This window comes from Amorphotheca resinae, assembly GCF_003019875.1.
Source record: "Amorphotheca resinae ATCC 22711 unplaced genomic scaffold M430scaffold_4, whole genome shotgun sequence".
Lineage (NCBI taxonomy): Eukaryota > Fungi > Ascomycota > Leotiomycetes > Helotiales > Amorphothecaceae > Amorphotheca > Amorphotheca resinae.
The window spans coordinates 597404-621865 of NW_020194474.1; the positions used below are offsets into that span (position 1 = coordinate 597404).

The window sequence follows — 24462 nt, forward strand, 5'->3', positions numbered from 1 at the left end:
AGATGCCATCAAGTAACTTGATAGACCAAATACACGCCCTCAATCAAGACGTATCTTTCGACCACCCTGGACAACTCGGCCCTGCTCTCCGATCCGTGACATGACCAGTTTTGCATCTTTCTCGTTCGAGTGCATAGAAGCAAGAGCAAAAGAATCGGTGTTGTGGGCAAAGTGAAGGAAGTAACCGTAAGATGTCTTCTTGACGGCCATGATACCGATTGCGCCTGCTGAGTTGCTCTCTCTGACTCCCGGGTGGCCCATGAAATCGGCCTGTACGAATGATTCCATGGCTTCTTCCTCAGTGGCTTGAATATCAGTGCCACCCACAGCTCGCCTAGTGTTGTGATATAATCTTTCTGCGCACTTCTGAGAGGCCATAGTCGTAGCCATGTGCTCACCCGTGCCACTTGTAACTGCAGCAACACTGATCTGATCTTCATCATCCACGTCGGCAGGAATTACAGCAGTGCCGATTCCGACAAGAGCAGCTGGTCCAACTCTGCCACGATGTTTCATACCAATTCCACCAGAAGACGAACCTGCGGCAATATGACCAAACATATCTATTGCAATAGCACCAACAGTGTCTGTAATCAAATCCTCATCACTCTCTCTTGCGAAGATTTTTGAGGGCGATTCTGCCGTCCCCTCTTGAGAGAATGCAAGGGGTGGGTAGAGAATACTCGATTCGATGCCTGGTGAAACAGGCCCATCACTGCTACCAGGTCTGTTCTGCGTAGACTTTGTGACCTCTCCCGTCGTCATGCCAGCATCTGGAGAACCTTTATAAACATTGTGACCACTAGAACTCGGACCGAGTAACGAGTGTGTACGCGCCTGCCCATCCTTCGCTTGACTTGCATAACGTGTGCGCTTGGGGGGAGGGCTAGGGGTAGATTGAGGGAAGCCTCGTGTCGGTGAATTGGCGTTGATGTATGTTCGATCACCGTATTGCGAGGGACTTGGAGAGCGGCGAACGGCTGGATACCGGAGGTCTTGGGAGCTCACATCTCGGGCGGGTGACGACGGCTGAGGAGAGTCAGGCTGTCCTTCATTCCAAGTACCATTCATGATAGCATTGGTGTGGTCTCGGCGTTGTTTGTTCCGTACACGTTCTTCATACTCCATATCCAAGGCTTCATCGGGTCCACCCTGGCTACTGGAGTTGCCTGGTGTCATCCCACCTCCTTCCGCACGGCGTAAATCATCCTTCCATCGCACATACCGGTCTCTAGCATTCCTCGAGACTACCATGTCATGGGGAACCACCGGGATGCCCTGCTCCCATGCGAAATCAGTAGCTCCTTGGCCTACTAGAAGATTTGGTGGAACTCTTCGTAGAGATAGCGGTTTGCTTGACATTTCGAGGATCGCTCGAGCCAGATTGATTGGGTTCCTGATTTCTATAATTATAGGCATTAGAGAGTTCATGACAAGAATAGGGCACGAAACATACGAGCCGTTGCTCCACAAGCTCCACTCCTTCCCAAGTGGTCGACAATGGTCGCATCGCATTCAACAACCCCGTCAATGGACAAGTTGCTTCCATATCCTGCGTTTGTAATTTCCTTATCTTCGAGGACCTTGATCGCAGCTTCAACAGCATCAACAGCGGTGCCGCCAGCTTTGAGAATTCGCATTGCCATGCGGGCAGCACTAAACGCAACTTAGTAAGAAATACAAGCTAGAATGTAGCTTGTGTAGCATGATTAACGTACTCATTGCAAGCACCAAGGTGAATATGTTCATTAGCAGTGCTATGATAGCCTGCACCAGCATGAACAAAGATTGCTGAGACATTAGTGGGACTTCTGGTCTTTGGAGTCCATCCAAACATCCTATCTGCAGATCCATCCATGGCTGCACGAGATGTGGTGCTTATGCTTGGTTGAGAGGAGAAGGAGATCTGTGGTGGGATTGAATTATTGTGAGAAAAACATTGGTCTGGTTGGTCAATGGACGGTGAAGTGGTAGCCTCAGAATCGTATTTCCGAGACCTTCGAAACTTAGTAGAGAGACGATGATGGGCCTGTCGAAACTTGTCTCGTACACTGCTAAGTTTGACCTGTAAATGGGACGGCTGTTGTTCCAGAACATGCTCTTGCATGGAACAACTTGGACCGGAAGTGACCCCCTCAGCATTCAAAAGAGAGCAAGAGTTCAAGTCTCAAAGATCATTCCGTTCATGTCAACTTCTTGTGTCTGCCTGAAGAACGAATAGGCAAAGAATGTCGACAGGTACCGTTCACTTTTAAGGTCCTGGAGGAGAGATCCAGATAACGAGCCCAAATCAGATTGTTGCTGTGCGGAAGCTGATGACTGAGAATGTGCCACAGTTTGCACAGTTTGAATTGAAGGAGAAATGGAGGCAGTGTGGACAAGGAGGAAAGAATGGATGGTGTTGAGGCTTGTGTGGATGTGTATGGCCGTGGGTTTCGAGATTTGCAGGGTACTATAGATTTGTTCAGTAAATCAGCTTAGTTCTCCTCGAAGAGGTTCTAACAGCGAAAGAGTCTATAGCTGCCATCCAATCCCGGCAATCCTTACTGCAGGATGATATCTCTCTGCCAGCTACATCGGTCCCCGGTCAGGTATCGAAAGAAGGAATCAGGGCGTCAAAAGCGTACTTTGATTGTGCCCAGAGAACAGTGTGAGGCAGTAAACGAGTGTCGTTGCGGAGTTCAGAGAGTATAGGAGGGATACGGACGTGATGATGCAGATATGAATGTTTGAGTGATGGTTCGCCCTATGGAGCTGTTCTGCCCCGAACAGATGCAACACTTTTGCTCTGGATCGTGATATTTAGGTTGGGGCACTTGCAATTAACTCTATTCTGAAGCTTCCTTCCCCGTAGATAGATACCAACAAGCATACCTAGGAACTTTATTTGGTCCTTGATGCTTCTTCCTCCACCGTCTACAGCTACTTTCGCCCTGGATCCTTGTCTGATACATCGATCAAGCCTAGATTGTGGACCGTTGGATTATGTCACGTGCTCGCTTCCCAACCCCGCCGTCGTCGCCGCACTGCCTCTTCGGACCTCTGTTATCTCGAAGCGGGAGACGACGACAATCTCCAGAAACGGCAGTCAATTGTTTGAATTCCCTGGAATCTCCTCTTAAAGCTGTCGCATAGTATCCCCACAGAGGTGGGACGGTATCGCGCAGCTTTATCGTCAAGATGGCTTCTCATACCCCGGCCGTTGTCATGGACAAGTACGTATCCACCCCTTAAAGGCAACCCTCAGTCAACGAGGGAGCATCTAAGAACCTAGGGATCCAGAGAACTAACTCTACATTTGCAGCGGTACCGGTTTTTCAAAGCTCGGTGGGTCATTCGCTACAATCTCATGCTCGAGGAGCTTGCTGACGAAATGTGATCGCAGGCTTCGCAGGCAATGATTCTCCCTCCTTCGTTTTCCCTACGGCAATAGCTACAAAAGGCCCTGCTGGAGGTGGTGGAGGATCCGGATCTGGAAGGCCGGCTGTAGCGAACAAGCCGTCATATCTTACTGGAGGTGCGGGGCAAGGTGGACATCTCTCCATGAAGAGAGGAACTGAAGACCTGGACTTCTTCATTGGGGATGAAGCTCTTGCTGCAGTGAATGGGCCAGGTACGTCGGCACGAAGAGTATCTCTAGAATTGTGCTGAATATCCAGGTTACGGGCTACATTACCCCATCCGTCATGGACAAGTTGAGAATTGGGTGAGCACATTCGGAATCAACCTCGAAACCTTGGATTAACCCAAGTAGGATCATATGGAAAGGTTTTGGTCGAATTCTATATTCAAATATCTCCGAGTCGAACCAGAAGACCATTATTTCCTGCTTACAGAGCCTGTAAGTCTATGTTCAGCATAACTAGTTGGAGCCTTACCTTACCTTTATTCTTGTAGCCTCTCAATCCTCCCGAGAACCGCGAGAACACTGCCGAAATCATGTTCGAGTCTTTCAACTGCGCAGGCCTTTATATTGCGGTGCAAGCAGTACTCGCTCTTGCCGCCTCATGGACATCATCCAAAGTCACTGATAGATCATTGACGGGAACCGTTATTGATTCCGGCGACGGTGTTACCCACGTCATCCCTGTCGCAGAAGGATATGTTATCGGGTCTTCCATAAAGTCTATTCCTATTGCTGGGCGAGATATTACATACTTCGTGCAATCACTCCTCCGAGACCGAGGCGAACCGGATTCTTCTCTGAAGACCGCCAGTGAAATCAAAGAAGAATACTGCTATGTCTGCCCAGACATCGTTAAGGAATTCTCCCGTTTTGATAGGGACCGCTCACGCTTTGCCAAACATGTGGTTACTCAGCCCAGTGGTCGCCAGGTTACTGTTGATGTTGGTTATGAGCGTTTCCTTGCACCAGAAATCTTCTTCAACCCCGAGATTTACTCTTCCGATTTCCTGACTCCTCTACCTAACGTTGTCGATGGTGTCATTCAATCCTCCCCTATTGATGTTCGTCGGGGCCTGTACAAGAACATTGTACTTTCCGGAGGAAGTACATTATACAAAGACTTCGGCCGCAGATTACAAAGAGACATCAAGCACCTTGTCGACGATAGGATCAGAGCTAGTGAGGCCAGAAGCGGTGGGGCACGGAGCGGTGGCTTGGAGGTACAAGTCATTTCGCACAAGAGACAAAGGCATGGACCATGGTTTGGGGGTAGTCTTCTCGGTCAGACACCAGAATTCAGATCTTATTGTCATACGAAGGCCGATTACGATGAGTACGGAGCATCAGCATTCAGACGCTTTGCACCTCTCGGTGCTCCTTCTGGTGTATAGTGACAGTGGCCAAGAGGAAACCGTGGAAATCACTTCCCCCTATTTGATGGTACTAAAAATCATTATTTGATAGCGGGCAATAAAAAGGATATATTATGCTAGTCTGCTGGCTTCCCCCTCATTGATATAAAAAGGCACTGGCTGTAATAGCAAGAGTGTGCGCTATAGAGAGTACCTGTAAAAATGCACACAGCTAAAGTAGGTGACTATTCTGTAATAGCAACACGCCCAGTAATGAGATCCGCGGCCGAAAGTTTAACATACCCTGCACTGGTATCTGATAGTTTTGCGTACCCTACCTACGCACCGCTGTTTTAATTCAGCTAATAAGAGCGTCAGGATTTAGGGACTTTAGCCAGTGCCTTTTTATATCAATGAGGAAGCCAGCAGACTAGCATAATGTACTGTCGCTGTCACTGTCGCTGTCACTGTCGCTGTCACTGTCACTGTCACTGTCGCTGTCACTGTCACTGTCGCTGTCACTGTCGCTGTCGCTGTCACTATTACTATTACTGTCGCTGTTGTCCTTCTTGTCGTTAACTAACCTCGTTATCACTTTGCAAGCCTTTAACTAATATAATTCTCTTTTTCTTTACGTAAATAGTCAATCGCGACAATACTCGTGACAATAGGTACTCGCGACAACATTCGTAATCGCGACAGTAAGTAGGTAATATCTAAGCCTTTCGGATCCGTGTTGAGATCGCTGACGTCCGGCATGCCATCGCCGAGGAAGCGCGCAACTTGGCCAACACCCTACGAAGAAACTTCCTGCCGGCTGCTTCGCGCTGCTAAGGCAGATCGCAGTTTGCCTCCATACACTAGCCTAGTATAAACCCAGAGATGGTCTCATTGAAACGTATAATTGATCTGCAATTATTATCATAATAGTAATAATTAATCTGCAATACTTGACGTCTTCGAAGGAATTTCGGACTTGTTTGTCACTTGTACGGTGGCTTTCTTTGATCCCGTTTGCGGGTTTTTATAATCATGTCAATTCAATGGCACTCGGTACATGCCTTACAATGTTCCTCTCTATTTCTTTGGTAGCACAGTTGGCTTACGAGGAAGCTGACGATGCAGGAGTAAATCTCAATATGGGCAAAGAGGTCTTCTTCTGTTTCACGGTTACTGGCTCCGTCCCAGCAACTCTGGATACGGTATAGTATTTTGCGAAAAGGATAAGCTGGACTCAGCTACTTGGTTTGTTTTTGAATTCGGCAATTTTAAAGAAGCTATGCTTATGCCCTCTCCTTGAGATCATACGGCGGAGAAGTGACCCATGATGTATGCAGTGATGTATGCCTCTATTGAATGCTGTGAAGTCCCCCAATAATATTTCTTTCTAAGACGTGAGTGCGGGGAGTATCCAACAGATCCACTACCCCAGGAAGGCTTCACACTAAGAAGGGAAGGTTTATGAGTTCGAAGCTTTCTTAGTGGGCCCTAGTCTACGGGTTTAACAATCAAAGCCACGGTTATAACACCAGCGGGCGCCACTCCGAAATGCAAGTAACCCGTGGTACAGTACATGACAAGCAGTTGCGCTTGGAGATCCGGTAGAGCGAGCCTCTCATATCCCTCGGGACATTGCGGTTCCGCAAGTTGTCAAATTAGCCCCTCCCCCGGATTGCCATTTTGATACGTCTTTAATCTTCTAGTAGCCCCTTATCGTACGCTGCAGTATGCATCTGCAGCTACGAGGTCGTATTGTTGGGCTTATCAACCCCGCAGTATTTCCCCGCAACGACTCAGTGGGCAGCCGTGTGGCCAGCCTGAGAAAATAAGTGGTCTGGATCGTCTGATAAGCGCGATGCTGCGGATCGAACCTCTCTCAACACAACACCAATCCAATTATCCAAAAGGAACAAATGAGTAGCGTATACCTACCTAGCCAAGGAAAACTTCTTGCGTCCGACTAGGCGGGGAAGCTTCGGAATCAATGCCGAGATCACGCAGGTTTCTCGAATGATCGTCCCTTGTCCTCGTCAGCAACGTAAGAGCAAGCAAGAAAGAGGAGACAGCCCACAAAGCAGATGTCTTTTGCTGCAGTGTACCACTAATTGCGTTGGAACCTTTTCTCAAACCTGCTTCTTTGGCAGTGAGGGAATGCTCAAGCCTGCCATTTGCCCGAAGCCTTTCGGACAGCCGGTAATAACTTCCTCATGTAGCTGTTGGATTGAGGATGCAACGAGCTGAGAACCAAAGGCCACCAAGGATACTAGTTACGAGTCTCTAGTTTCGGTTCCGCGTGACGGAACCCCTGATCAGTGACGGAGGGCAGCGGGGCTAGAGATCTAGTATTTTCAAGAAGTTGTACATCATGTGTCAAATGGATATAAGGAGCGGGAATACCCTGATGCTCCTCCATTTCATCAACATCCAATTTCTTTCATAAATACTAAGTTCCTCATTCTTGCCTCATTCTTAATACTCCAAGTTTAGTTGAAAAAGTGAGCTCAACGTACAAAGCATAACTCACTAGTATAATGGCTTCAAATATCCCGTCCGAGCAATGGGCACAGGTGGTTGAAAAGACAGGCGGGCGTGAGTCCACCATGAATCTCCCCCTCAACCTATCAATGGCCTCCTGACATTCTTTAGCCATCGTGTACAAGAAGATTCCAGTCCAAAAGCCCGGTCCAGATGAGGTTCTCATCAACATCAAGTACTCTGGTGTCTGCCACACCGATCTCCACGCCATGATGGGTGACTGGCCGTTGGACACCAAGCTCCCTCTCGTCGGTGGGCATGAAGGTGCTGGTGTCGTCGTGGCTCTCGGATCTCTTGTTGAGGATATCCAAATTGGTGATTATGCTGGTGTAAAGGTATGCATGACTCTCCATCCTTCGAATACCCCAACACAGCAATGAGCATGAAGCAAACATCTGGGATAGTGGATCAACGGTACCTGCCTGCAATGCAGTTTCTGCCAACAAGCGGACGAGCCCCTCTGTGCCAAGGCACTCATGTCTGGTTATACAGTCGACGGAACATTCCAACAATACTGCATCGCCAAAGCTGCACACGTCGCCCGGATCCCCAAGGACTGCGATCTCGAGGCAATCGCACCCATCCTTTGCGCAGGTATCACCGTCTACAAGGGACTGAAGGAGTCGGGAGCGCGTCCAGGCCAGACTGTAGCAATTGTCGGTGCGGGAGGAGGTCTCGGATCCTTGGCTTGCCAGTACGCTAAGGCCATGGGCATTGAGGTCATCGCTATTGACAGCGGTGAAGAGAAGAAGGCCATGACTGCAAAGCTTGGAGCCAGACACTTCGTTGACTTCTCGACCACTAAGGATCTGGTAGGCGATGTGAAGGCTCTGACTGAGGATGGTCTTGGACCACATGCTGCCATCCTAGTTGCCGTGAACGAGAAGCCATTTCAGCAGGCGACGGAGTGTAAGTTTCCTTCAGAATCCAGGTTGCCGGAATAACATCGAATGTCCTTCTAACGAAATAAACAGACCTCCGACCCCGTGGAGTCGTCGTTGCTATCGGGTTACCAGCTGGTGCCTACCTTCGCGCTCCAGTCTTCGAGTCCGTCATCAGGATGATCAGCATCAAGGGCTCATATGTCGGCAACAGACGTGACACCGCTGAGGCTATTGAGTTCTTCAGACGTGGTCTGATCAATGCGCCATACAAGCGCTGTGGTCTGAGTGAATTGCAAAAGGTGTACGATCTCATGCTGGAAGGGAAGCTTGCCGGGCGTTATGTTGTCGATACATCGAAATGAAGTGGAGTGAAGTGAAGTGAAGTGAAGGGGAAATTGTGGTCTTGGCGATAATATGGAAGAGGTCGAACTTGGACTATACAAACCTGACAGCATTACTAAGAATCAAGTTCAATACCTTCACAACTCTGTTGTTACTGTACAATCCGCAAGTGAGGAGAGCAGGAGAGCAAGACAGAGAGGTATTGTATTGTTTTAGGTTCGGCCATCGTCGGCTCGCTTATATCCATGTTGAACCGGAACCGGCTGAAGGTCCGCTATAAGCGAGCCGACGAATGCTCCAAGTACCGTCCCGGGTATCGTATAGCCTTAGGTACCTAGTTTAAGTGGGTAATCTGGTCATTGTACATCACGGAGTACGTACTTGTGTACCTATGTTAGGTAGAGATCATATATCCACTTCAGTAACACAATATTCCGAAACCAAGACCCTCCATCCAGCAAACGCAACAATAGTGACGACTTACATCTCAGCCGCTCCGTGTACAAGGATGGCACCAACTCCCAAGCTCCAAGATTCAAGATTCTAGACCTGGTCCTCGACCATGATCCCAGCTGCCTCGAAACCTGGTAGGAACTTCCGTAAAACTGGGCATGTGAAAGTCTTTAACTGCTTGCATCTGTCATCTGGTCTAGACTCTCTCCACTATTCCTTGCTTACCCCTTCCGGTCTGACAGGTCCCCAAAAACCTGTATTTTCCACGATGCGATGTGCAACAAAGAGCTCTCTTCCCACTCATACCAGGTCTATATGGAGGGACCTGCTGGGGCACCTACTTACCTTAACTTGGTATGGGAGATTGATTGAATCACGTGGTGTGAGGTTGACGGGTTAGAATATGGACTCCCAATCAAGTGAGGAACAAGGCACAGGGTCCACAGGAGACGAAATCGAGCAATCGTATGTCTTCATATTCGCATACCTCAAGAAACTACCCCCATCAAGTCTTGGGAGATATCTCCAACGCCGTTATGCTCCAAAGATATATACCTAGGCGCCATTCAACCCACGCTCTATATGTACAAACAAGTACCTTTTTTTTCATGGAACCATTCAACCATTAAATAGTACATCACTCTCTTGCTACTATTGCCTCATCCTGCAGCCTTGGGTCCAGCAAAACCGTGCGAAAGCCGGAAAAGGGTACTCCCGTAGGAGGTGTAGGTGGGCGAATAGGCTGTGGGAAATTCCGTGTTTGTATTTCCAATCGAGGTGCTGGTTGCTCTACGCACTGCATTTCGAGAACTTGGCTCCCAACAACTGACTTCTCCTGGTTCGCCTCTCGATGGAGGCGGAAAAGAAGGTCCAGCCTTTCGGATATAGGAATATCCTCGCGCTCTCTTGTCGCAGCATCGTACTTCAGTTTTGATTGAGGTGAAAGATGATTGTACGAAATAGGTAGTAACTCCTGCTGCATGAAGATGATGTCTTTCGACTTGGCGAAGAGTATAGACTTAAATACCTGCAAGGTCCTTAAACGAGCTCGTGCGCTATTCCCTTTGATCCTATCCTCATGAAGTTGTTCCCTGAGCGGAGCGTCGTTGAGAATTCGTACTGCAAGATTGAGGCGTTGGTATGAGTTCTCTGGGCCTTCTACCGGAATTTCTGAGCCCATCAGCTGGACTGTCTCGCCACTCGTTGTAATCCCATCATCCTTGGGATGCTGGGTGTGTAGTAAAATGAGGTTCTCCACGAACGAAATACGCTCTGCAAATCGATCGCTAGCATCCGCAATGGCCTCAATTTTCATATGACGTAGCATTCTCTGCAAAGAATCTCGAGAAGCTTTGACCGGTAGTTTTCGTGTCGAATCTATGCTAACGCGGCAGAGGCCCAGAAGCTGGTATATAGCATGTCGTACAAGGCTATTATATCGGATTCCATGACCCGGTAATGACCCCCTTTCCCATTGTAACAGAATAGCATACAGGAGGGAATGCCCAGCAATGTAGTCTAGTTGCTGAAGACATGCTTCTACAATCTGAAACAGTGTCCTTGACTTCACTTCGTAGCCCTCGCGAAGAGCTGCGCGGAAATAACGAATAGCTGAACGAACATCCGTTAAGGTCAGGCAACCCTGGATGAGAGAATCAAAGATTGTGGCATTTCGAGGCATTTTCTGGACCAGCTGGCCATTTCTATGAACGACCTTATTCTTCAGTGCCCAACTCTGTACTTCCGAGAGCTGAAGGTTCGAAAGTGCTCGTCTTTTGACCCGCATATCCTGATCAACGCCTCTCATTCGTCTAACAATTCTTCGGAAGCCAATTGAATCACCCTTTTCAGCGAAGTGGTGGAGAATGAGCCGAATGGTCGCAGGGTTTGGTTTGTAGCGGCTCTCTAAAAGAAAAGACTCCACGACGAGATCTCCAAGTTCATACTCTTTCAGTCGGGTGAAGCAGTCAATCAAGATGTTGTAAGTGGTGATATTAGGCGGGGCAGTAGAAACCAAGAGATTGTAACAGATCTTCGCTATCATGACGTCGATGTTGGAACCATTGACTGAGGTTCTCGAATAAAGAGCCACTAGAGAGTTATGTAACTCCGCTCGTTCCTTCCTGACAGATGCCGGATCATGAAATGAGTACAATGGTAGCCTGGTATCTCCTCGTTGCAATGCCTCAATTCGCCTTGTCATCTCTTCCATCTGTGCAGAAAAATGAAGACTGTCAGCTGTGGCCGTAGAGCTTCGTGTTGCCGATTTGACTTTTGAATGCAGAAGCAGACGAGCAACAAGCTTTGCAATGTTGTGCTCCATCATATACACTTGTAACTGGTTTTTTGGCTCCCGGGGAAGTAGAATGCCTTCCGGATCGTCGTCATCGTCCCAGTCTTCTTCCACAGCGGCCGATTGTTTCCAAAGTCTCTTGGCGGGTTCTGCGAGAGACTGCTTTAAGTGCGAGTCCAGTATCTTCAGCTGTTTTGTCCAACGAGCATCTTTGACCGGCGCCGCTGTTGTCCAGCAGGTACCATCCCAGACAGCAGGAGTCGGGTTCCTCGTTCTCTCCTTAGCATTTTCCGGTTCATGCGCTTCTTCCTTTTTCTCAATTGGCAAGCCCTTGGCCTCGGCGATGAGTCGATCCCATTCCCTCCTCCTCTCTTCCTTGACCTTTGCATCTGCAACGGCAGCAGTAGCTAGTATGGTTGAGTAGCATGCTGTAAATAGGTCTCCAAATTTCAATTGGCGTCTGCTGGCGGCAGTAGTGGTTCGACGAGCTATAGTCGTTGCAGCTTGTAGACAGCTGCTACAGTGACAAGACCTGGTTGGCGCCGCGCGAGACCAAAGAACTTGCATTATCGTGTCATACTGGATATATATTCGGAAGACCTTCGGACTTTGATCGCGCAAGCGGCTTCGCGCAGAAAGGTACAATTCGCAGTTATCGTGGTAGTTTTGAAGGTAAAATATGAGGCAACTATTCGATCATGTAATTTGTTCCGGTGGAGCGCTGCTTTAAGCGACGGCGTGTGTAAGCAAGCGAAGACGATGTGCATCGACCCCGCCATCATCTCACTACAGTACCTATTATTGACTGAGCATCAAACACCAAACGCAGGGATGCTGTCTCTTACGCTAACCGCTGACTTGGTCGGGTCTGCAAAAGTCTTCTCGATATCTTTGTAATATGCTAATATATGGAATAGCGTGAATGAGCTTCAACCAAACGATACGCCTGAGAATCCCTTCTGGTATACCTTCAAAGTCCAGTGCACATCTTGCCGCGAGATACATCCAAATCCCGTGAGCGTCAGCCGCTTTGTATGTAGAATTATATCGCGTCAAAAAATTGAACAGTTATATGAGCTAACTCTCAGGAGGAAGCCAATGACATGAGCGGCAGCAGAGGAGAAGCCAATTTTGTATGGAAGTGCAAGTCCTGCAAGGTGAGTATCAGTGTTTTGTGAGTAAAAGTGACAGTACTAACTTGGCAATACCAGAGGGAATCGTCCGCAACTATCAAATCACCGCCTGTTCCATACCAACAGTCTTCCCCGCCAACCCGTCAAAAGATTCTCGAATTTGACTGCCGTGGCCTGGAGTTTACTGAATTTAGCCCAGAGGTAAGCATGTACTTTATTCTTGAGACGAACTGTGAGAGCTGATGGCTGCCTTATAGGGGGAGTGGCTTGCGACTGGTACCGAGTCCGGCAGTAAATTTGCAGGAATTGACCTGACTGAGGGTGAGTGGTTTGACTACGACGAAAAGGCAGGCGAGGAGGTCAGTATCAAGGATTTGAAATGGGAGATCAGACGAAATTGAGGCTCCTTTCACGGCATCTTCTTTCACCTCTAAATTTGAGCGCATTATGATGATGAAAAATTTGACCCTTCAATTGACCAATAACCTCTCGAGGATGAGTGGTGACATCTTGCCTTTTATCCTACTGAATCGTCTTTACTATTACCGTTTGAATATCAAGTATAAAACAATTGGTACTGCTCCATACTGGTGCCATTTGTTTCACAGCCTCACTACCAAAACGTCGCAGCCTTGCCGTTTCGCTAAGGTCAAAAGTACAGTAGCCGAAAAAGCAACACCGAACAATTCCTCCACGCAGCAGCCTCAAGATTTCGAGCTCGCGAACGCGCATAAAGCACACCTCCAGGCGCCTCCACCCAGAAATACTCTAAGCCGCAACGATGAGTGTAAGTCGCGCTCTCCAAACCCAAAGCTAAAAGATGACGCTTTCTAATACTTTCTCCGACAGTTCGTCCCCATCAACCCGCGGCCCATGCTGCAAAGTCTGTACGTTCTCACTCACTACCGACGACTCCACGCTATTACCCATGACGAGCGCGAACTTTTGCTGATACTTGAGTTATGTAGAGTTAACGAGGAAGTCATAATACGCCTGAAATGGGGCCAGACAGAGTACAAGGGCCGTCTAGTCAGCATAGACAGCTATATGAATATCCAACTGTCGGGTGCGGAGGAGTACATTGATCAACAAATGACCAGTGCTTTGGGTCAAGTTCTCATCAGGTATGTTTGGGTTTTTCAGCGAAGTGGAGGTGGAAGAGACGAGCTGGCGGCGGCAAGAAGCTTAAGAATGGCTGGGAGAATCATGCTGAAATTCGGTACAGGTGTAATAATGTCCTATGGATCCAAGCCGCAAATCAAAACAACGGAAACGCGGACACGAAGATGGAAGGATGAACGGATGAGGGAAGGCTTGGTTAAAGATACCATTGAGATATTGATAGGGGTTGGTTTGGGTGCTTGCGAATAAAATTGATGATGGACAGGGTTTCTCTGATAAAGACAGTTCACTGTCATACTAAAGGGCAAGGCGTTCTAGAAGCAAGCTCCGTCTTGCTCAGGTATCAATGCAAATGATTTTCCAGAAACAAGCATACCATTCAACTTCCAAAATTTTGTGAAGTCATCAGAGCTGGCCAACTACAAGCAACATGAACCATAAGGCTGCTCCCTCTACTCCTCACAGAGCCAATGGCTTTTACATGAGGCAGCCTACTTTTCGACTACTCCCCACCTCACTTGCGCCCAGCCTCAACCTTTTGTTGGGCCCAACCATAACAAACGCCTCTACCATCCACTCATACCAGACCTTCCTATCATCAGTCTGTCTCCAAATGCTAACCTCTAGCTCCGTGTCGTCAGGGAAATAAAGAGGATTCTAATAAAGACCCGATTAGCCTCATGCTCCGCGCAAAATGGGTACCTCAAAATGATCAGACATACCTTTAAAGGAAAGAATATCGGAAACCAAGAGATCATGTCCTTGCTCTTGGCATCAATGGTATCAGGTCTCGTGCTCAACTCAACCTTTCCCGCTTCCCCGCCATCATAAAGAACCGCTTCAAAATAGCCGGCAAGCCCATTGACAACACCTCGATCTTTACAGACGAACGTCAGGTGAGCATAACGTGTATTATGTTCATTTGCGCCATCGCCGCCAGACATACTTCCTCCACCACCCCCACTAACGCCCCCTCCCCTTCTTGCCTCTGCAACGGCAAGCGTAGTGGCAGGTAATGGATGAGAAAACTCCCACGCTTGCTGGATTCGTGGATGGTCCGGAACGGACGTCGCCAAAAAATCAATTGCGTGGAGCAGGACTACGTATGGCGTTTCCGTGGCCGTATCATCGGTAATCGCTCGATGAGAAATATCCGCGTGCAATCTCGGAGTGAGAATAGGTGTCAAGTGCGCGGTGTACGAGCTCGGTATAGAAATACCGTACTGTGGAGCTAGAACGTGCTGTACGCCATCCAAACATTCGGGTGAGAGCTCGTTGTCTGCAAATGAACCAAGAAGTTCAGAGACTAGAATATCGACCTTGCCATAAGATAACTCAGGCGCACTTGCTGAGGTAGGCCCGGTTGTAATCCTCTGCGGCCCCTTCCAGGCTCGCATGTCGCTCTTAACAACGTTTACTGCGCCGCCCCAGTCCTCCTTGTTGTGTCTTTGCAATAGCACATATGCATTTGGGTTTTTCTCAACGGCCCAGACTTCAACTGGAACGCCTGTCATTTGACTTGCTCTGAGAGAGCGAGTCACCAAAGGGCCTCGACCAGAACCTGCGACTGCAATGACTACAGCACCGGTAGGACTGGAAGTAGGCTTACGCTTCTCAGACCAATCAGACAGGGCCCGTGCAATAGCTCGTTCATACCAATCATATTTGACAGGATCTTTTTCGAAGACCTCGTAAGTCACAGACTCCAGATTATCCGCCAGAGGTTGGAGGGGGGCTTGTAGATAATCCTGGTAGCCAGATCCGAACCTCTCAATGATTGACCTAGGTGGTTGGTTCCTTTGAAGATATCTCATGTACACGAGATGTGCTGCAGAATCTTTGGGCCTTGGTTGCGGCTTTTGAGACTCCTTTGAACGACCAGCAGCTTCTGCTGGGGTAGGAGATGCTGATCTCGATGCATCTGCGACGGTACTTGGTGATGGAAACCCATCCGCGGTCATGGTGAGCTGCAAGGGGTCATCCAGACCGGGAATAGGTCCAACATCAGATAGCAAGATCCAAGGCGGCTGCTTGAGGCGCATATATCTCGATATCAGGCCCTGATGACTTTTACTTAGGACAGGATGGCCACCTTTATTCTTGAGAAACGTCGAGGGCGTCAATGATAACAATTTCAGAGGTTCAGCAAACCAGCGCGACTGCAAAGATTCAACCGGAAGTTGGCGGGGAAGTCCAAGAGCTGCATATAAAGGGTCAGCTTTCTTATCAGACAATAACGACCATGAAAGAGCGGGAATAGTACCTTCAGAGGTAAAAGTAGTGCTCCGAAGGGTCTCAGCTCTCGTGGTAGGGAACCGTCATGTCTCACGTATCTGCAAATTGTGGAAACTGGGTGATTGTATATGGCTTCTTACCTACGAATAGTCTTGAATTGTATTTACATACACTCCGAATCATATTCCACGCATCCCAAGTTTCAAATAAATCAATCTCTTTGATTGCCTTGGCCTTTCCGGATGATCGTCCATTTCTAGCATATGTCATCAAGTCGCCTGTCATCTCCTTCACTTCTTCGTTCCCATACATAGGGATATGAATTGATATTTGAATATAGCTGGCAATGGTGAGAGCTTCTTGAATCGCACGAGCGTATTGTATGAGTCCATCACTGTCTGTCGGTCCACTGCTGTACGTCCTTGGCCCAGGTATAATGATATTGCCAACGCCGCAGAATGAAGCATATGCTATTTCGATATTCAGAACCTGTCTTGATATGTTGCTGATCAGGGGATCCGGGGAGCATAGATCTATCCACGGACTAGAATATGCGATGAGTTGAGAGACAGTATCTCCGGGTGTCAAGGGGGTATCGATTGGAGTCAGCGGAGGTATGATAGGGGCGGGTGGGATATTCCTGGTAGAAGCAACGTCCGCAGATTCGCGGTGTGAAAGTTCGGAGAGATGAGAAGAAATAAGAGCTAGAACTCTAGAGTGAAATTGTGGAGTTGTTATTGGACTGGTCAGCATGTCATACTAGAACCGTTAGCAGATATTCTCCAAACGGGAAGGAGGGCATACTCCGACATCTTGGGCCTGTCGCAGGGCAAAATCTGTGACAGGCAAAGGCCGGTTTGACTCGTGATGGCCCACGTAGAAGGTGGGCATAAAGTCATCTACCGGAGAGGGAAGTCCACCATCTGCGACAAGAGGTTGCTGTGGAGAAGCCATGGTTGAAAAGTCAACTAGAAGCACAAGAAATCCTTAGAAAAGGTAATGCCGCGGTCATATAATGTTTATACCGAGCCGGATAGATGGAGAGGAGTGAAGTCTCTTAGGAAGATGAGCCTGAGGAGTAGTAAATCGAGTCAATACCCATGATGCTGCTCTCATGTAAATAGATGAGGGAAAGCAGCTTTGGCCCTGGAGTGCACAATCCTTTTTTTCCCCGCATGTTTTACCTTAGACCCTTATTTTGCCGGGAGCACGTGATGATATGAGGTACTATAAATCCGGACGGGATCTTTCTTGGCCTCGAACAAGCTAAGACTAAGACCTTTTCTCAAATCCAGCCCCAAAATTGATGTCCTATTCTGGGAGACAGGTAGACAGTGGGAAGACATACCTCAATTCCTTGGGGCATGGCAACGAGCTCGGAACGCTAGGATTACCATTGGGCGTCCACCCACTGTCTGGCGTCCGGCCTGTCAGTACAGGGCATAGCAGAACCTATACGCGCAGCTTTCAGCACTCTATTTCATCTATTACTCCCCAGAGATTTACTAAATGCATTTGATTTCGTCTAGCGTTTATCCTGCGCAAAGCTGCGTACAACCACACTTGGATCAAACCTTCCATTTATCCTTCTCATCAAAGCACTGATTTAAAGTCATCTCATCAACTTCACACTGGATAGAGCACCACCTTATCAATTCCATAAGTCTCCTCGCTACTCTTGTTCACTTTTCAATCCCTCCCTCCTCCAGTGTGCCAACTTTCGTAAGATGGCGCACGAGTCCTTCCTCCCCGTCCTCGTGCACGTTATGTCCCTTTGCTATGATAGCAAAGCTATCTCGCAGAATAATTTCATACACTACGGTAGCAAAGATTGTTGCAGGTACATTGACTAAAATTGCTATAGGGGCATAATGAGTGAACGCGTCTGTTCAATAAGTTAGGCTCGAGTCTTAGTGAGAGAGGGCATTTAAATATGTCCCCAAAATGCATGCCAAGTGTTTTTTCGGGGAGATTACTAACCTCCGCCATAGAAGATCGCTGCCACTATGCGAGTTCCAAGATCACGCGCTAAGTTGGTCGAGATTGTTACGTCCGCAAATCCCCATACCATAATGGCGTATGCGATGCCGATGACAAACGGCGCAGTTTGAGGGGAAATGAACGGGTTTGCTGGATCGAGAACAGCCCAGATGAGGAGGCCCTAGTAGGCGTTAGCATACTCAGATTGCATCCATTAATACATTATATCCTTGTCGCTACTCACGATGAAACTGTCGACGAAGAACTCGATGAAGAAGATATATCCATAGTTAGTCTGAGTAGCTGCGGGAAAAGCACACAGCACCGATCCTGGTCCACCCAAGGAGTTTGGGCTCATTCCCTTCGACCTGAACTCCGCTGCAAGTGCGGTCAACTGTGGATGATACTGGCCAACAAGGAACAAGCCAGCCAGGAAAGATCCAAAAATTTGAGCGAATATGTATCTCGGAACTTTCGACCAAGGGAACTATAAGACCTTACAGTCAGAGTTGATTGTCCCAGGTACTAAACATCTTGTGGAACCAGAGTGAACAGAATTGCTCAAGGACAATACACACCCCTTGCCATATGGCAAAACATATAGTTATGGCCGGGTTGAAGTGACCACCTGATGTAGAACCGCAGACTATAATTGCAAAAGCAATCCCAATTGCGTAAGCCCAGCCTATTTGGAATATAGAACTGAAAGCTGGCTCCGTGCCATTCAGGAAAAATGATGCTTGTGAGGCAATGCCGGGATAACTGAAAGGCTGTCAATTCGTTGCGTCTGATGGAACATTTGGATCACTAACACATAGAAGAAGACACCCATTGCCTCTGCAGCCATTTCTCTCAGCCAGCGCCATCTTGCATGCTCGAAATCGAGTCTCCGTTGGGAAACGGGCCTAGGAGTGATAACATGTCTTTTCACATGTCTCTGGACAGCATCCGTGACTCCCATTTCCATATCATGTGTGCGCAGACGACGCACATCATGGTTTGGAGAATACTCGCTCTCCTCAATGTGAGCTGACGACATTCTGGAGGTGTGTACTGGTCCCTTGAGAATAGACGGTAATCACAAGGTAGAAAAGGCCCGGCGCCTTGGAGCTGGAATTTGGTATTGACTACTGAACGCGCGCAGTAACGGATCTGGGAATGATCATTGAGAATCTGGGGTGCCCTCCATTATTTATATCATCCGGTATAGCTATCCGGGAATGCATAGCCCGGGAATACTCCGCAGGCTTCCCAAACTGAGGGTCGGTGTTAAGTGATGCGGGGGATATCCAGTCGGTAACGGCTCTGGGAAAAGACAGCCACCGGGGGTTACATCAGGGGTGATGCCAGGGGTATGATCAAGGGTGAGTGAAGCCATGCCGCCACGCAGACAAGCAAGTCGTACTGAATCTCCCGTAGACCGTGGCAATGCTGTATCACTGGGGATTCTTGCCTCCAAAATCAACCGAGGCGGTTCTAAGACTCAATAGTTACTTATAGCCATACTACCAGACATAAGCTTTCGGAAGTTTAAAACTGCCACAGAGGATTCGAGATGTCATTGAACATGTTCCAGTGGCGATTCAATCGAATCGATTTCAAATCTGTCATCAACCCAGCGATGGCCAAACCCGTTGCTCGCAGCTGTCTGCGATCTAGGTGTCCCGCATGCAGTCACTTCGTCCGGACATATCCAGTCCCCGCCAATCAAGTAATCAACCTCTCAAGACCCACGATCGTTGTTGCTTGGGGAGTCTCGTGGCTTTTCGAGAAAATGAGGGGAGCCGGCGTCTGCTATATTAGACAGCCAAAACCGGCCAATAGCCGCGGAGGGACCCTGCGAAGCCGAAGCACGTCGACGGAGTTTGCGGCCCAAAGGGAATAAGCCTCCTGTATTCTTGGGAATCTTCGAGTTGGTACTGTAGTATGGTCTGATTCTATCCCTTTCTGCGAATTCCTCTTGCTATGAAGACTCAAGTGTCGAAGACTCAATGACTAGATCCTATTCCACAGCGTCGTTGCTGTCAGGAGACTCCCAAAACACCAAATGCCCATCAAATCGTAGACTTGGGTTTCACATCACAAAAGGCAAAGGAAATAGCAGTTAACAGCTTACCACCCTCAACCGCCCCCAGATATCAAATTTCAAGTGGGGGTTGATGATCCGATGATCCCGCTGTTACTGGCGTTTGTTCTCCCTGCTTCTTAGATGGTTCTAGGCTCTCCCAACTTCCTTGCCGTTTCAATGGGCCGTTGTTATTTACGGAATGCGGAATGCGGAATGCGTGGAGATGCGGGGTAGCGGAGCCCCGGATCTTTGTTTTCGCTGGTCGCTTAAACTTGATCGTCCCCCCGTCTCTCAGGTACTATACCCTGTACTACTACTGTGCCTCTTACTTATTTATTTATCATGTTTAACAGAAGAGTCAAGGGTTTAAAGGTTGGAGGAAAATCATGACAATCGCCTGCGGCTTTCGAGCTACCTTAAGATGAAACTTTCGATATTCTATTCTGCGGTTGGCATTTTTGAGCTTCAACCCAAGGGATAATCGTAGACAGGGAAGGCTTGCGGTACCTTAGGTACCTACTTCGATCATCACCAATAGAGCACAGGGTACTTAGTATACATAGATTCCTCCTATTGACTGTTCACAGTAAGGTATATTGGATCTTAGATTTATTATTGGTGGATACATAGAACGATGCAGTTACCCCGGAAAACGAAAGCCTTTGCTAGGTACCTAGCCACCATACAAATTTGCAGCCCCTATTCAAAAAACAAGTGCTCGATTCGAATAAGAGCGAGGAGGGTTATTAGGTTCATATTAAGATAGTAGGCACTGTAAGAGGCGCAAAAATGGAAGTATGGTGATATGATACCCTTCTCCTTTGGGGTTCTGGGTTATGACCTGAGTGACAGAGTGAAATCGTCGGTCATACTTATTAGCACCGACCCCGATTCTACTCAGCATGCTGTGTAATAGGCTCAGGGGCCGTCTCCTTCGCCGCTGCTCCCGTGCTAGCATTCTGCTCGGGGTCGGCGGTCCCGGAAACCTCGCCACGGACGAGTTTCTCGGTTGTGATGAGCTCTTCTGGAGGAGGGGCGATCCATTTGCTGCTTTTTCGGGGATCGATGTGAAGGAGGTACATGGTATCGATCTCTTCCACTGAAATATCGTATCGCAAGGTTAGTAGTAGGCATGGGTAAACTATGCAAGGCGAAATGTGTCAAAGCAAGGGGGTCAATGAGAGATATTCCTTACATGTTCTTCCTTGGCCTTCAATGACGAAGAGGTATACAACGGCCCCTGCGATAAAGAGGCAGCCTGCAAAAACATATCCATAGCGAAAGTCGATGTCCCCGACAATGAAAGGGGTGAAGAATGCAAGGAGGAAGTTCCAACCCCAGTTAGAGGCAGTGGACAATGCCATGGCGTTCGAACGGTAGCGAGAGGGATATAATTCGGCGCAGATCGTCCAGATGATGGGGCCCCAGGTTGATGCAAATCCTAAGATGAACAAGCAGGCGAAAACGATCATCGCCTTACCTGAATGTGGTGTTGATTGAGGCTCATTTCGATCCAGGGAAAAGTGACCCACGGATGCAAATATCATGAAGCTATTGAGCTGATCAGCACTAGGGACAGCTGAAATCAGCGTGTAATACTTACCAAACAAACATCCAGCAGGCGCCAAAAATCAAGGACTTCCGACGACCGAAATGTTCGATTGCATACAGTCCGAGAAAGGTAGTTCCAACATTGACTCCGCCGAGGATCATCTGAGTTACGTAGCTGTTGTTGATGCCCGTACTCTTGAAAATTATCGTCCCGTAATAGAAGAAGTAATTGGCGCCGGTCAGCTGCTGCAACGCTTGCAAGACGACCCCCAGGGTGATACGATATGCCATGCGAGGTGCGGTAAACATCTCCCACCATTTCTGGTCTTTGTGTCGCAGTTCCTCCTCATGCTTCTCCTTGATTTCGGCAAGCTCTTCCACAACCACCCTATGATTCTCTGGGACACCATAGAGTTTGCTCATGGTCTTCGCAGCATTGTCGATTCGCCCGTGACGGTAGTCGTAGCGAGGACTTTCCGGGAAGAAGATAATGCCAATACCCAGGATGAGAACCCAGAGGAACGAAATACCCATTGGGATACGCCACGAGGCTGTGGTTGTGCGCTTTTCCGTCCCAAAATTGATGCAGTTTGCCACAAAGATTCCAAGCGTAATGAAAAGTTGGTAAGTACTATGGCAAGATTAGAATACTCTAATATCAACAGAAGACAATGGTAGGCACCTGATGAGAGCACCCCGAATTTGACGAGGCGCGCTCTCGCCTTGATACATGGGCACTAGGAGGGACAGAGCACCAACGCCTAGACCTGCAATCCATCTTCCGACGACGACTGGAAAGGGGGAGTCAGTACCAGGTGTAATTACACAACAACCAGGAGCATATTTACCTTGATACCACTTGCCCTGTGTTGCTGATATCTGAACTATCAGACCGATATGCAACATGACACACCATGCAGAAATCGACCATTTTCTCCCTATGCGATCGGCAATAGGGCCTGCAATCAAAGCCCCCATGAGGGTACCAACAGAGAGCAAGGCGACTATAAGACCAGAGCGGACATTGCTAAAATGGTAGCCTCCATCGCCATTTGAGTTTTTCTGTCCAAAGCGGCTCAAAAAGTTCGACATCCCCAAGTATCCCGAGACTTGGCCGGTATCATAACCGAATATAAAGCCTCCCATCGAGACGAAAACGCCCATGATAAAGGAGTGAATTGAGAGACGCGGTATTGGGGAGTCATCGTAAGGACCGGTATACTTGTTGGTTTCGGCCGTGACAGCTCCATCTGATGCAGTAGCCTTGCCACGACCAAGCCGGAATATGTTCGCTGGTTTTGATAATTTGACCATTGTGAAGCCTAAGGTAATTCGTACTTGAATTGCAGCTATGAGACCAACAACGTCCTGAGCTTATAAGGACTGCTCAGCCTTGACGGCCGGCCGCAGACCAGTGACAGGGAGGGCTATGACCAACACGAATACGGCTCTTTCCCCTCGATTCCTTGCCATTCCACGTTGGTGATTCGCGATATGCTTTGTCGATGAAAGACACCGCGCATACTATCGCATGGCCTCGTGGACGCATGTTCAGTAAAAACTGGCCGAAGTGCAAGTCCGAAGCATCCGTCGACGATAGATGGAGAGATTAGTGCTATTGTAAGAGAGCATTGACCAATCCCCAGTTACCCCGCGATGGCGCTGCGAAAGCCGTGGCCACGGGGCTGACAAAAGGCCAAGAACGAGCCAAGTAGGAAAAAGCAAAGGAGGCAGCAGATCATACCATAAGAGGAGACCCCTGATCAAAATACACCTGGAAAAGGGCCGAAAAGGAGAGGGAAAAAGGGCAACTCTCTGTTACAGGTTGTCATATACGATGGATGACCCCATACAGGGGTTCTTGGGATGCTACTCCGTACTTCTATCGGACCACACAGCATTCCTTGAATGGGCTGAACGAAACACCCCATTACTCCGCGTTTTCTGCTGAGCACAGGAGATGGGGGAACTCGCCCCATCTCAACATGTCCTCATGGTGCCTCGTCTGGGGTAAGAGGTACTTCTTGGGCCATCGGGGATCTTGCGTAGACGATATAAACAGGTAGAAAACAGCAAACAAGGGGGAAAGCAAGGGATGAAGATATATGACAAGGAGAGAGGAACGATGCCAAGCCGAACTATCAAGCCGAGAAATCAACACAAATACCTAGGTACCGTACGAGGCATGTGTTACTTTACTCATGACCTTGTCCCGATAGTTGAGGGAATCCAAATCCTCGGCTCGGCACAAAACAGACGGGATGGCGAGCGGCACACGTGACTCTAGCTAGCACCTGATTGCCGAATTTTAGCGCACAGCGCTTAGTCATTCGCACACAACACATTTCCCAAATTCTTGCCGGAAATTTCTTGAGAGAATCAACGACACCGACGACAACCAACGTTCACCAGCACCCACCGCCAAGATGACCAAGATCAACTCCTGTATGTCTACCTCACCATCCGATCTACCACAGTCAATGGCATGACCAGCATCTCGAAAGCGCAAAGCTGACATCCATTCTAGCTCTCCACTCCTCGCGGAGAAAGTCCCGCAAGGCTCACTTCAGCGCTCCCTCCAGCGTGAGACGCACTATCATGAGCGCACCCTTGAGCAAGGAGCTCCGTGAGAAATACAACGTTCGTCTTTACCTTGCCTTAAATCTTTACAACGGGGTGGTCGCTCTAACAAAGTTTTTCAGGTCCGCTCCATCCCCATCCGAAAGGACGACGAGGTTACCATCGTCCGGGGCTCCAACAAGGGCCGTGAGGGCAAGGTCACCTCCGTCTACCGTCTCAAGTACGTTATCCACGTTGAGCGTGTCGTCAAGGAGAAGTCATCTGGTCAATCAGTCCCCGTCGGTGTCCACCCCTCCAAGGTCGTCATCACCAAGTTGAAGCTGGACAAGGATCGTGAGAACATTCTGGAGCGCATCAAGGCTGGTCGCGAGATCAAGGCTAAGAAGAACTAAATGGTCTGGGTTGGCGTGTTTGGGCATACCTGAGTTTTTTTTATAACGCCGGCTGGAATGGCTGGCTTTGCTAGGAAGCAAATGGAAATACCAAAACATTATGGCCATTTCACATCCTCCGTGCTTGCACGTCTGG

General features: G+C 48.6%; 10 protein-coding genes across 10 annotated transcripts; 5 read left to right on the plus strand and 5 right to left on the minus strand.

The window, feature by feature from the left end:
- Positions 1-39: 39 nt before the first annotated feature.
- M430DRAFT_98937 (hypothetical protein) lies at positions 40-1837 on the minus strand (the record flags this gene model as incomplete). The annotated part of the gene is made up of 3 exons (XM_024870152.1): positions 40-1403; positions 1457-1656; positions 1719-1837. The coding sequence occupies 3 exons, from the start codon at positions 1835-1837 to the stop codon at positions 40-42; spliced, it is 1683 nt and encodes a 560-aa protein (XP_024722195.1).
- A 1212-nt stretch (positions 1838-3049) lies between these two features.
- M430DRAFT_65268 (hypothetical protein) lies at positions 3050-4797 on the plus strand (the record flags this gene model as incomplete). The annotated part of the gene is made up of 6 exons (XM_024869161.1): positions 3050-3215; positions 3305-3327; positions 3386-3613; positions 3660-3706; positions 3755-3841; positions 3898-4797. Exons 1-6 carry the CDS (start codon positions 3181-3183, stop codon positions 4795-4797), a joined length of 1320 nt encoding a protein of 439 aa, XP_024722196.1. The 5' UTR covers positions 3050-3180.
- A 2492-nt stretch (positions 4798-7289) lies between these two features.
- M430DRAFT_17604 (hypothetical protein) lies at positions 7290-8539 on the plus strand (the record flags this gene model as incomplete). The annotated part of the gene is made up of 4 exons (XM_024863708.1): positions 7290-7347; positions 7405-7628; positions 7698-8202; positions 8268-8539. The coding sequence occupies 4 exons, from the start codon at positions 7290-7292 to the stop codon at positions 8537-8539; spliced, it is 1059 nt and encodes a 352-aa protein (XP_024722197.1).
- An 888-nt stretch (positions 8540-9427) lies between these two features.
- Positions 9428-11923, minus strand: M430DRAFT_34054 (hypothetical protein). Its single transcript, XM_024866476.1, has one exon. It carries the CDS (start codon positions 11830-11832, stop codon positions 9610-9612), a length of 2223 nt encoding a protein of 740 aa, XP_024722198.1. The 5' UTR covers positions 11833-11923; the 3' UTR covers positions 9428-9609.
- A 137-nt stretch (positions 11924-12060) lies between these two features.
- Positions 12061-12890, plus strand: M430DRAFT_118133 (hypothetical protein). The gene is made up of 5 exons (XM_024861695.1): positions 12061-12131; positions 12183-12297; positions 12357-12422; positions 12477-12599; positions 12656-12890. Exons 1-5 carry the CDS (start codon positions 12097-12099, stop codon positions 12797-12799), a joined length of 483 nt encoding a protein of 160 aa, XP_024722199.1. The 5' UTR covers positions 12061-12096; the 3' UTR covers positions 12800-12890.
- A 213-nt stretch (positions 12891-13103) lies between these two features.
- On the plus strand, positions 13104-13696 carry M430DRAFT_136880 (hypothetical protein; the record flags this gene model as incomplete). Its single annotated transcript, XM_024862482.1, has 4 exons — positions 13104-13185; positions 13248-13285; positions 13367-13522; positions 13624-13696. The coding sequence occupies exons 1-4, from the start codon at positions 13180-13182 to the stop codon at positions 13694-13696; spliced, it is 273 nt and encodes a 90-aa protein (XP_024722200.1). The 5' UTR covers positions 13104-13179.
- A 182-nt stretch (positions 13697-13878) lies between these two features.
- On the minus strand, positions 13879-16894 carry M430DRAFT_34056 (hypothetical protein). Its single transcript, XM_024866477.1, has 4 exons — positions 16560-16894; positions 15896-16514; positions 14243-15720; positions 13879-14177 (listed from the first exon to the last, which is right to left on the minus strand). Exons 1-4 carry the CDS (start codon positions 16707-16709, stop codon positions 13998-14000), a joined length of 2427 nt encoding a protein of 808 aa, XP_024722201.1. The 5' UTR covers positions 16710-16894; the 3' UTR covers positions 13879-13997.
- A 355-nt stretch (positions 16895-17249) lies between these two features.
- M430DRAFT_34057 (hypothetical protein) lies at positions 17250-18992 on the minus strand. Its single transcript, XM_024866478.1, has 5 exons — positions 18548-18992; positions 18314-18497; positions 17980-18222; positions 17736-17916; positions 17250-17640 (listed from the first exon to the last, which is right to left on the minus strand). Exons 1-5 carry the CDS (start codon positions 18772-18774, stop codon positions 17438-17440), a joined length of 1038 nt encoding a protein of 345 aa, XP_024722202.1. The 5' UTR covers positions 18775-18992; the 3' UTR covers positions 17250-17437.
- Positions 18993-20370: 1378 nt separating this feature from the next.
- M430DRAFT_57425 (hypothetical protein) lies at positions 20371-22999 on the minus strand. Its single transcript, XM_024868671.1, has 5 exons — positions 22203-22999; positions 22037-22145; positions 21407-21985; positions 20999-21354; positions 20371-20902 (listed from the first exon to the last, which is right to left on the minus strand). The coding sequence occupies exons 1-5, from the start codon at positions 22666-22668 to the stop codon at positions 20697-20699; spliced, it is 1716 nt and encodes a 571-aa protein (XP_024722203.1). The 5' UTR covers positions 22669-22999; the 3' UTR covers positions 20371-20696.
- Positions 23000-23523: 524 nt separating this feature from the next.
- On the plus strand, positions 23524-24326 carry M430DRAFT_40840 (hypothetical protein; the record flags this gene model as incomplete). Its single annotated transcript, XM_024867435.1, has 3 exons — positions 23524-23799; positions 23882-23994; positions 24057-24326. The coding sequence occupies exons 1-3, from the start codon at positions 23781-23783 to the stop codon at positions 24324-24326; spliced, it is 402 nt and encodes a 133-aa protein (XP_024722204.1). The 5' UTR covers positions 23524-23780.
- Between the last annotated feature and the right edge of the window lie 136 nt (positions 24327-24462).